Genomic DNA, 13,010 nt, shown 5'->3' on the forward strand with positions numbered 1-13,010 from the left:
CTCTACTAAAGAAACCAACATCGGACCCCACCGAACTCAAGAATTACCGCCCCATCTCGCTCCTCCCGTTTCCAGCCAAAGTCATCGAGAAGACCGTCAACAAACAGCTGGCCGCCTTCCTCGAGACGAATGGATCCCTCGACCCCTCACAGTCTGGCTTCCGAGCCAACCACAGCACCGAGGCCGCCCTCATCGCTGCCACCGATGACATCCGAGCCCTGCTGGACAACGGAGAAACAGCGGCCCTCATCCTCCTAGACCTCTCCGCGGCATTCGACACTGTCTGCCACCGCACCCTAGTGCAGCGCCTCAGCAACGTCGGAGTCCAGGAGAAGGCACTGGAATGGATCATCTCCTTCCTCGACGGAAGAACACAGAGAGTCCGCCTACCACCGTACAAGTCAGAGGCCACCGAAGTCATCTGCGGCGTCCCTCAAGGATCCTCGCTCAGCCCCACCCTCTTCAACGTCTACATGAGCCCCCTCGCGGACATCGCACGCCAACACAACCTCAACATCATCTCCTACGCTGACGACACCCAGCTGATCCTCTCCCTGACCAACGACCCCGCCGCCGCCAGAGCCAACCTTCACGAAGGGATGAAAGACGTAGCCGAGTGGATGACGACCAGCCGCCTGAAACTGAACTCTGACAAGATGGAAGTCCTCATCCTGGGCTCCTCGCCCTCCGCCTGGGACGACTCCTGGTGGCCACCCGCCCTGGGCACCGCACCCAAACCGACAGACCACGCACACAACCTAGGCTTCATCCTGGACTCCTCCCTCTCCATGACCAGACAAGTCAACGCCGTCTCCTCGTCGTGCTTCAACATCCTGCGCATGCTACGGAAGATCTTCCGGTGGATCCCCACCGAGACCAGGAAGACGGTCACCCAGGCCCTCGTCACCAGCCGTCTGGACTACGGCAACGCCCTCTACGCCGGAACCACCGCCAAGCTCCAGAAGAGACTCCAGCGGATCCAGAACGCCTCAGCCAGACTCATCCTCGACATCCCCCGACGCAGCCACATCTCCGGACATCTGAGAGACCTGCACTGGCTCCCCGTCAACAAGAGAATCACCTTCCGTCTCCTCACCCACGCACACAAAGCCCTACACGACCAAGGTCCGAGCTACCTCAACAACCGCCTCAACTTCTACGCTCCCAAACGCCATCTCCGATCAACCAGCCACGCCCTCGCCGCCGTCCCCCGCATCCGAAGAGCGACAACAGGAGGAAGGTCCTTCTCCTACCTGGCCGCCAAGACCTGGAACTCCCTCCCGACCGATCTGCGCCTGACCCAAGACCACCTCTCCTTCAGGAAGAAGCTCAAGACTTGGCTGTTCGAGCAGTAGCGGCACCCCCCATGCGCCTTGAGACCCTCCGGGTGAGTAGTGCGCTTTATAAATGTCTTTGATTGATTGATTGATTGATCTGATGGAGCTCAGAGAATGAGGTGAAAATTGATGGGAGCAGACAGATCAGAAGTGGTATCCCAGGCTGAGATGAGGAAAGGCGTACATGATGTTCAAAGACTGCTGGTTAGTGTGGTGCTCTTTGTTGCATCTTAGAAGGTGGAGCAACTGGTAATGAAGCAAGAAAGGTGTGATAGAACACACTTAAGAGGGTAATTGTTAATAGATGGGCCAGGTCAGTGTGTGGCTGGACAGAAAGGGCAACATGGGCATAATGACATATTGAGTAGACAATGCTGGTTGATGGGGTAGGGTGGTGAATGGGGGCACGCTTGGGAGGTGAGTGGGTGTTAGGGACAGTGGTTGTTAAAGGGAAACTCTGAGTAAGTTAACTGGCTTAAGTGGATGTGATTCAAAAGAGTGGCTTGTGTGATGGGGCATCCTAAGAACTGTGGTGAGTTATATAGTTGAGAAGGCTGGGTAGTCGGACAGGCTAGAGTCAGACAGGGCCGCCATGCCATCCGTGATTAGAGGAAGGTGGGTGTATGCCGGGTAGGGTTGGTGATGGTTTTCAGATCAGTCTGGTTGGTCAGGATGGACTGGTTCACTGGAGAGCATCACAGGATGTTGAGTAAAGAGAACAGTGCTGAAGAAATTCGTATGGGCATTATGGGTCATTTGATGGCTCTGGGTGGGTCATGTATTGGCTGCTAAAGCGGCTGAAGGGGGAGTGGAGCAGAATGAATAGAGTATATGAGAATGAGGAAGAGAGGTGGGAAAAAGGTCATGGGTTACAAAGGGTACATGAATGAGGCACATTTGAGAGTGATGGGTCAGGGATGTGATTAGTGAGTAATGAATCTGAGTGGTTGCGGAAACCGTGCAAGGTGGGTAAGGTTGTGAAGCAAAGTAAAGATACTCAGAATCCCAGGTCAAGTGCTGAACTATGAACACTTGTTCAAAGTGATAATCTGGGCCATTTTGCTTTAGAAGTGTGTGAAATATCCTAGATCATTTCTTCAGGACCCTGGCAATACCTTCAAAAACAAAAGGTGATACCTCCACGTGAAAGACACTTTAACTTTTTCAAATACCATACTTAATGCCAAAAACATGCACACCCACTCCAAAAATACTGTGGAAATTAAAATGTAAAGAGATAGTGGAATCCCGTCATGAGTTGGAGTGGGTAGATTGACAGTTAGGGCTCTGGATCATGGCTCTGGGGTGATGCATCCGTGATGGATGAGGCGTGGGGCCAGTGTTTTTATGACGAGTCTGAATGAGCTGGAAAGTTGCAGAAGATGTATATACAGGTGGATGACTTTCAGATCCACATAAGAATGAGGGTTCTGTCTTTTTCCTTAGATAACTGTGAGATCAGTATGATCGTTCTAATGCTTAACAACATGTTTAGTGGGGGACCGGTCGGGGACCTCACAAGGGAAGTTAGAGGGGGAGAAGTGCATGATTTAAGTAGTGCACTGTGACGTGAGTTCCGTTGGGAAGAAAGGATTTAAACCATTTTAAATCCTTATGAGGTGCTCACATAACAAGGTCCAATTGCGGAGTGGCCATGCAGAGCGGCTAATCGATCACAAGGACATGTGATAGTGGGAGAGTGGGGAGAACCACACAAAGTGGAGTGCCAGAGGGACCAACTTAGGAAGGACAGACGAGAGTCTTGACGGACAAAGGGAATGAATGAGACAGGCACAGGTGAGTGTGGCAGGTGATGACCATCTAGATTAAATTGACTTTGAAATCTGGATTATATCATGTAGCATTAATTCAAATTTTTAGAACGGGGATAAAAAACAGTTACTTCGTGCACACGATTAAGAGACATTATTGTGCATCGGTGTTTAATTATTTATTGATAATGAGAAATATATTTAACATTCATTTTTTTCATCTCCAGCCATAAATAGGATTCAATAAATTAATAACTTACAACTCTTAAAATGGTTTAACACATTAGGCAAAATAGGTTACAATATCACATTTCTTATCAAGTATTGTTGTTACCAGTGAAATTAAATTAATGATCATTAGAAAACAAAATAAAGAATAAATACTAGTATACATTAAATAAAAGATCATGTAGAATTATTTTTCTAATATCATATATCTGTTTCAAACGCCGGAAGTATCATTCAGAAATACAGTTCCATCCTTGAAATTGATGAAGAAAAATATTTGGCTGAAAAATTGCCATACTTCTGCATCACACTACTGTGTGCTCACATACAAAAACGCATATTATGTCTAATGAAACATTTCACGTAGAGTTATACATACTGTTGCCTTATTGCACATTTTGCAATCTTATTGAGACATTACTGCAGAAAATCGACAGAAAGCACAAGGTTGATTGATAGCAGGGGTTCGTGACCTGGATATTTGAAAGTCACAAGGACAAGAAATCAAATGGCCCATACTTGCCCACTGAAGTCAAGGTTCATTGTTTGAGAAAATACACAACTGGCCTATTTGTGTTTCAGTCCTGTCACACTATCTTGAGATGCTGCTCACACACCCAGGGCAATGGATTTCAGTCACCAGAGCCCAGAGATGACATTATTGATACAGGTTTCTTTCCTGGCTTGTCAATGCTTGAAATAAACAAAAAACTGAATCATTATGTGTTGCTTCCTGCTGCAAGATGTGGGGTTGTTGTTTTTACATTACTATTTGTGTCAATTTCCTTTCATCTAAACGCTAATGATTTTTGATTCAGGCCTCCAAACCCACCCGTATATTAAAGCTGATATAACAAACATCAATTTTTTCTGTGTCTCCAATTTTTATGAAGCATATTGGAATCCCCCCATCCACCCCACCCCCAATGCTTGCACTATTCCTGCAGCTTTTATTGGCCATTGTTCTTCGCTCACTTCCTACACTTTTGAGAACATAATTTTAATGAGACTGACAACTTAGCGGTCCATCGTTATGCTGTTGTGCGTGACGCAGGTGCATCCCACTACAACGGTCATTGTTTCCAGTGTAAAGGTGCAGCTTTTCGGTTCTTTCCGCAGGACCAAGATCTGGTGCTTGATTTCGACTGGGTTCAAATCGAAGCCTCCGCAGCTATCAGCGCATACGGCCTGAGATACATGCATAGGGTACCTCTGGTTGTCTATGTCTGACCTGTAAATAAACAATCAAGGCATTAGTGCAGTTTGTGGACCATCCTTCACCAACACCTGTTACCATATTCAAAGAAGAAAATAGCGCAGGACTACAAACTGAAATGAAGCAAGAATGAGTGGGGGGCTACTCTATCTCTAAGAACATGCTTCTATAAAAAAAAGTGGGACAGCAAAGCTTAGCCACTGACGACTTGCCAGCACCTTACCAAATATGCTCTGCATAGGGCACATTTTAGAGTCTCACAGCAGAATGGCTACAGAAAGTGCAGAGGCTGAGCGTGAGGCTAGTGGTGGTGGTAATGGTGGACAAGGTAGTGGAGAAGAATGATGAGGGTATTTGGGCCATTAGGAAGGATGGAAGACAGGGGCATGAAAAGAATTGGATACATTGTTCTTGATAAAGTATGTTTGGGACCCATAACTGCTCATTAAACAATTTATCATAATTTTACGAGTCGAAGAAAGAAATCCCCCAGACTGTGGCAGTTAAGTGGGACTCACATGCATAGTTTTTGGTGTTCTGCAGTTGCGCACCACGCTTTCACAGGCACCCAGAGGAAGAAGGTGGGTTCTTCAGAACCATGACCGTGCACTGCGAGTCTTACATGCATTGTACCCTATCTGATTCTAAGACTACCCAGGTCACAAAGCAAACTGACAAGCTAAGAAGTGAGTTTGTGAGCTTTCCTGTGCAGCACTCAAGGCTAACCAAGACCCGTAAAGGCACTAGTTTGAATGCAATATTTGGATAGAGTGCTTGAGAACAGTGTTAAAAAAGCAACTTAAAAAGAGACTAGCATGCACTGGCTTCTCCTCGAGCGTCAATTTAGGATGAAACTTCAGCCCATTGTCTAACAGCATGCTAAAAGATAGCTCATTTTCTGTTGTCAGCTGTAGAAGAACTACAGGTTCTCCAGCAAAAGTTTAGTTGCCACCACCATCAAAACGTGCCTGCTTAAAATGGGATTACTAACTCTAATTGAAGGTATTCTTTTTTATTTATTTCATTTTTAAAGTGGTTGCAGCCATTTTGTTCAATACTAGTATAGTGTGAAAATTCTGTTCAAGGCTTTCATGTTCTTTAAAAAGCTTAGTACATTGTCCAACGCAATCCTGAAGGAGAACCAACACATCTGCAGGCTCAACTCAGCTGCAAAATAATTAGCACCTGCACACCATGATGACATGGGCCAACTCACTGTAAATGTTGCAATTATCGATCGTTTACAGAGAGGAGGGACAGTACCTCAAATTAAGTGAAACGTTACCTTTTGTACATGATATTCTTAATGCCAAACAAATTGCCACTTATCGGTACCTTAACAGCGGAAGGATGAAATTGTATGATAGCACAATTTTAACAATTGTTTTATGTCACTTGGATTATAGCCTTGACAAATCATTGCAGCTCACACTTCATTGACCTTTGCTAACAGAACCACTGCTTATATAGACTCCAAAGGAGACTGCGTTACCATTCTATCTGTGATCCCCATTCCACTTTAATTTCAAATTACAATCAAATTACAATCCTCTAAGTAGTGTTAAATATCTTTAAGGACTGCAAGACCGGAAACCAGGGCAGCTGTCCTTCCCTAACAGATAATGCTCTTCTGATATCAGTCCTCTGACCAGTCAGTGGCCCTGCTTTTATAGTTCACAAGCAGAGAGACTGATCTATCAGAAGGGCCACCTGGATAGTTTAGAATAGGAAAGATAAGTTTATATGGATGTATGACAGAACCACGCACTCCGTTGTAACAGATGCTGTTACAACGCGGCCGTTACTACTCGAATGCCATTACCACGCATAACCGTTACCAGGCATGCCTTTACAATGAATTTCATTGTAAAGCATGAATGGTAAAGGCATATGCATGGTAAAGGTTTCATTAGTATAAATAAGTATTTTACAGGTAAGCCTAAACCCTATATATATATCTAAAGAGTTTCTATTTTCCTGTAAAATACTGACATTTTAGTGTTAAAGTGTTAAAGACTTGCCTGGTAAAGGCATATGCATGTTAAAAAAATGTACAGGTAGGTAAAAACACTTTTTTGATTTACATATATATATGTATAACTATACATATATATTTATGTATATATATATATCTATATATATATTAATATATATGTGCATTTTTTATATATTTACAGACACATTAATACATAAGAATGTATATGTGTGTGTGTGTGTGTGTGTATATATATATATTATCTACTGGCGGTCGCCAGTAGATAGTTATAGTTACAACCTAGTTTCCATAGGAAATCTCAAAATTCTATTTTGAATGACGTCAGATATTACATCACTGATGACATATGTGTCTTTCTGAAAAATAAATATTTGTAATATATGTATAGCTAAAGATTAATGGAAGAAGACATGGGTAAATAAGTGTCTAAATACAGTGATGTAATATCTGACGTCATCAGTAGAGGATTGCGGTCGCGTGAGTTATAGTTGCCTGCAGTAACTATAACGGGGGAATTTCATTGGTTTTTTACGAGTGAAATGTCCAGCTAACTAGAACATGTGTGAAACCTATGGTTTTTTAAAGTGAATTTGCAAGGTTTTTTAAATGCTAATTCGTAACTATAACGTGTGTGAAACCTATGGTTTTTTCAGTGATATATATATATATATAGTATATATCCTTGAAACCCCACAACCCTTCAACTCATACCCACACTAAACCCTAAAATTAACCTTACCACCCAAAAACCCATACCCACCCTAAACTCTAAAAATAACCTTGGCACCCAAAAACCCATACACACCCTAAAATTACCCTTGCCACCCAAAAACTCATACCCACACTTAAAACTAAAATTACCCTTCTCACCCAAAAACTCATATGCACCCTAAAACCTAAAATTATCTTTGCCACACAAAAACCCATCCTCACCCCAAACCCTAAACTTAACCTTGCCACCCAAAAATACAATGCTATTACCACGCATAACCGTTACCAGGCATGCCTTTACAATGAATTTTATTGTAAAGCATGAATGGTAAAGGCATATGCATGGTAAAGGTTTCATTAGTATAAATAAGTATTTTACAGGTAAGCCTAAACCCTATATATATATATTTAAAGAGTTTCTATTTTCCTGTAAAATACTGGCATTTTAGTGTTAAAGTGTTAAAGACTTGCCTGGTAAAGGCATATGCATGGTAAAAAAATCTAAAATTACCCTTGTCATCCAAAAACTCATACCCACACTTAACCCTAAAATTACCCTTCTCACCCAAAAACTCATATGCACCCTAAAACCTAAAATTATCTTTGCCACACAAAAACCCATCCTCACCCCAAACACTAAAATTACTCTTGCCACCCAAAAAAATCATACCCACTCTAAACCCTAAAATTAACCTTGCCACCCAAAAATACAAACCCACCCTAAAGCCTAACATTACCTTTGCTAATCAAAAACTCATATCCATCCTAAATCCAAAATATATACTTAGCTAATACTTACATTTAAAACGCATATTCCTTTACCATTCATGCCTTTACAATGAAGGCATATGCATTGTAAAGTCATGCGTGGTAATGGTTATGTGTGGTAATGGTTCCTGTATTTTAATGGCCGCGTTTTAATGGTAATGCCTGGTAACAGCCACGTTGTAATGGCTGTTAACCAGTTTATAATGAGAGAGATAGTAAGTATGTTACACGTGGGCATGGTCGTCTACTGTAGTAATGTTAGATTTATCACAAATAAAAATATGATTTAAGAACCTGATTTGGGGAGTGGGGAAATATGTAAAAAAAGGAATTACAATTTGTATGCAGAGTTCACAAAGTAAGACTTTGATATAATTTTACTGTGGTGGAGGAAACAAAATATACATAACAAAATAATCCTGAAGAAAATAATATTCATATTTAAATATTAATATATATGAAATCTGAAGTAAGTTTGCAATTGACTAGATCCCCAAACCACCTAGAAGAAGAATATTGTCCATGTCATTAATTGACATTCAATTTAGGTATCTATGTACAACCAAAGAAATGCATTATCACTACCCCATTCCCAAGAAGCAATCACCACAAGTTTTCTTTTATAATCTCTGCCACCTTGGATCCTTGTATTTCGGAGGGAGGGTTCTAAGTCTTGCTCATATACACTCTGTAGGTCACATCTGGTTCACCTTATCTACCACCCCCAAAATTACTGATTATTGTTTTCTTGATAATGTATACATGATTATGGTTTCTAGGTGATGGGCAAGGAATTTTCATATAACGCCCAATTTATGCTTCAGAAACAAGGGATCATTTGTTAAAAAGGAATACGTTGTGGACTAAACTCACCTGTAAGTCCATGGGCAGAGCGAGCGGTTTCTAATATCCCCCATGAGTTCCGATTGATGCACAGGCACTGTCGAGCTGACCCTCACTTGGAAGTACGCGTCAGACTTGCGTGTGGGACATTTCTCCTTTTCCTCGTGAGCCTGCAGGCCTAGTGTTTTTGCGATAACTCCGACACGGGGACTTCTGCCCTTCCTCAGGCGTCCTGTTCTGGTTTCTGCCGATGCCGCGTGGGCCACCACCACCACGACTAGAAGGGCCAATGTCTTCAGAAAGAAATGAGGTTGGGAAAATATAAGTCAAGGTGTTGTGAACATTTACACGTGTGGTTCTAGCAAGCGATGAAAACTTAACGCCATTACTTAATGTCTCTATGTACTATATGTGCTGTGGTCAGAGAGCAGGAGACATAACGGGTAACACTGCGCATCTCCATTCTAATAATCACTTACTCCACTATATGGATATTACTAGTAATACCTTACAACTCACTGGATAGTTGGTAATTTGTGCATTGTTTTAAGAAAGGAACTCACATATAAGCAGTAGATTTGCTTATATACATATATTTATATTTCTTATTATCAAATAATCATTTATTCTATAATTGTAAAATACAGATGCAGGTACGCAATGAAAATGTAAAAGGAAGAACGAGTAAATAAAAATATGCAGAGAACCATAAAACATTTTGCAGTTCAATGTCAAACACAGGCGGAAGAAGGGGGTTACTGAGGTTAAAAACATGAGGAAAAACGGTCTAAGTGGTTTCGGTTTTGACAATGTTACCACTTTCTTATTTGACAAGCGAGCACAAGACTTATTTACAATCATCTTTTTAAAAGTCGTACATTTGTTCCTTGTAACATTCCTCATATCTTTGAAGTAGGCAAATAAACCATGAAAAGCTGCAGATTTCTGTGAGGACTGTTACCGCATTACATCACTCTTTAGCATACGAGTACCTGTACAGGAAATGTGCATATGTAAATTATTTTCTTTTTCTCCTGTAGTGAAACTCATTTTCCTCCACTGAACCCCCTTTACCTTACTGGCCCATTTAATACAAGTATGTTTTAGCCCCTTCCCACCTTGGCAAGCACCTATCCAGACTTTTTGCAGGGGTAGTATTCCAGGAGCTTGAGAAGTGGAAGACGGGATGGAAAACTTTTGTGAATGACCACAAAGTTCCACCTTTGAGGATCTTCTCAAGAGCCTCCATGTCTATCAATCCCTAGCCCCCACTATCACCCCTTCCCTCCTCTTGCTGATGGCAGACTTACCCACGCGACAAGTCCACCAAGTTGGAGTACTTCTACGCATGAGTATGTGAATTTCTCTTAGTAAATTCAGTAAATCAGGATTTGCATTTTGGAAAACTAATCCAAATGTTTGTGCACCTATGTGTGCACAATATAACGAAACCAACACTGTAACCTTGTTGATTTCAGAATTCAACATAGTAAACAAGCATTAGCAATGCCAACAGGTCTGGCTTTAAAGGAACGGTGTATGGTAGTGTGAAACATTACCAGTAAATTGCATGGGATTGGAGATGTATTTGTGTGGAAGCAAAGAACTGTAGACTGTTTAGGGTAACAGTTGGTTTAGGGACAGTTGCATTGTCAAGCCTGATCTAAACATTCATTTAGGTTAATGACCGCTCACCTCCCATCTGTATTTTTGCCAGATGAAAATATAATAAATTACCTAGTTACTTAAGACAGTTTAATAGCATTACAATGTCATGTGTGTGCCCCTGAAACTTCTAGCTCAAGCATCTGGATAAATAAAATGATTACAGCTGTTAGAGGCCACTTACTTTTCTGTGGAATTACACAACTTCTGCCTAATCAAAACACACTCCTGGCTCTCAACGTGTGGATGAAGCCAAAGCCGCTCTCTAACAGAACATGCATTTGTAAAGCACATGTTCACCGAAGGGTATCTTGGCGCTTAATGACAGAGGTGTATTGTTACCCAACGGTACTCATTTTATCTACTACAGAATGATGAAAGACTGAGTGGACCCCACAGGATTTGAACCTGTGACCATGAGGTCAAACACAACCCCCTCAGTGGACACATTAGTTCACTAACCACCAGACCTGGGATTAGCTCTAGTGATGCTAACATAATTGTTTGACTGCGCTGTCAAGCCAGAGCACGAAAATATAGATAAAGTACCATGGGGGTAGATTTACTAAAAGGGAGTGCAAGACAGCACAGCAACAAAAGTTACTGGCTTCATTGCTCCAGGGGTAAGAGAGCCGCACAGAGCTATTTCCAGTAAGATATGGTGCTGCGGCTCTCTTCTCTAGCACTGATGCACAAACGTAGTGTCTAGCAGAGGTTGAGTGCTAGAAAGGGACTCTACTGCTACAAAATACTAAGCCTAGACAAAGTTTAAAACCTTTCACACATTGGACAATCCTTTACATTGCAGCTCACATGCAATGTCTGAAGAAATAGTAGAAATGAAAAGATTTCTCCTACTTAGCGGCTGCCTCAAGGAAGCGTTGGCACAAATTCCTGTCTAACAATTTAAGTAAATAGAGATTTGCATTGCAAGCTGTGAGTTGGAGTGTGATAACACTCAAATATCACCCGTGGGATGCCCCTTTTTGCTATGTATTGCAAAGCAAGGCAATGCCTTATATGTGTTACTTTAAGGGCCTCTTACCAGCCCCAAAAACTTTCCAAAATCAAATTGGCTGCTCGGCTTCCTGTTCGCTTCGACACCAGGAGGGCTCGAACTCCCACTTCACCCAACCAACTATGTATTTCCATATTTGTTTCTTGAAAAGCAATAACTGCCAAAAGATCAGTCTTTGAAGTGTTTAGATTTCTAAAGAATGCCTCAAAATGTTTCTGTGTAATATTTTGTGACTCCCTTCTTTCGTACAAATGTTCCCTATAAGCTGTGTGCACTGCCTTTGCATCGGAAGCAGATGTAGACCCCTCTACCCCTTTCTGTGACTGAGCTCAAATCCACAGCGACCGCGATTCTTTAACATGGCTACCATAATTCCCTCCCCATGTCTACCCCAGTCATCATTTCTGCCCTTTCATACCTCTCCATTCGAAAGTTCAATACATCAATAAAATACACACATTGTACAAAGACTTGTTCTCTTCCATCACCCATAATAAATTTGAACACTATAGGATGTTTGCCCCTGCTAATTCCCTCTAAATGACTCCCAATCCTTGTCACTCACCATCAGCGTGCCTCTCTGAAACCTCATGGTTGGTTGTTTTCTTGTGATGCTCCTCTTGGCAAAGAGCTTCTCTTGTGAGGAGGACACGGTGATAGTACCGACCTGGCTGTGCGCCCTCTTATAGGACCCACGTGTCCTCCCACACACAGCTCAAGCAAAGTCACATGCAGTCATGGTATGACAAAAAATTTCTGTGCTGATCAATTTACTGATAAACGTCCACCAAGATATTTAATTTTAGAATATAAGAAAAGACCTGCCTCTCACCACATAACCCAAAAGCATCACAGAAGATAGTTAACCTCTTTACCTCTATGCGGTTTCATTTCCCATCACATGAAGGGAAAGAAAAATTAAAAAAGCAATGTCAGCAGAGAAGATTCATGCCTACTCTTAGAAGAACGCCCCTGGTCTGGTCTAGATTTGTATTGTGCATCCAATGCTTGCCAATAGCGCTCTTTTGCACCCCTCAAGTTATGGTAACCACCGCCTGCAGATAATTTGCAGCGTATGTCCAAATGACAAGCCTTGTAACTACTTCTTTAAACCAACACTTCAAATATAAATCTTTATAAAATGTCGGGTTGTGCTTTTAATCGCTTGCTCATTAGTCAATTCAGTTTCACTGTCTGCAGTTTCAACTGAGTCTCACATTTACACTTTATTGATCACACAATCTGAGTCTCATTACCTTAACAATAGCTTTATTGTTCCTTTTAACAGCTAGCTATACTATAGAATTTCATTGTGTTCAGTTGAATTAATTAAGAATCTTTTAGGTCTGGCTAGAAAGTGTAGCTGTCGGAAAGTCAGACCCATTAAAGCCACCAATATTTGTTTCATTTTGATAACATAATTTCTGTTGCATTATTGTTTTTAAACAAATTTATT

General features: G+C 41.8%; 1 protein-coding gene across 1 annotated transcript; it reads right to left on the minus strand.

Annotated features, from left to right (window-relative positions):
• Positions 1-4,354: 4,354 nt before the first annotated feature.
• LOC146816594 (interleukin-17F-like) lies at positions 4,355-12,146 on the minus strand. The gene is made up of 3 exons (XM_085609137.1): positions 12,120-12,146; positions 8,902-9,164; positions 4,355-4,568 (listed from the first exon to the last, which is right to left on the minus strand). Exons 1-3 carry the CDS (start codon positions 12,144-12,146, stop codon positions 4,355-4,357), a joined length of 504 nt encoding a protein of 167 aa, XP_085465263.1.
• Between the last annotated feature and the right edge of the window lie 864 nt (positions 12,147-13,010).

This window comes from Triturus cristatus, chromosome 6 (assembly GCF_964204655.1).
Source record: "Triturus cristatus chromosome 6, aTriCri1.1, whole genome shotgun sequence".
In the NCBI taxonomy this organism is placed as follows: domain Eukaryota; kingdom Metazoa; phylum Chordata; class Amphibia; order Caudata; family Salamandridae; genus Triturus; species Triturus cristatus.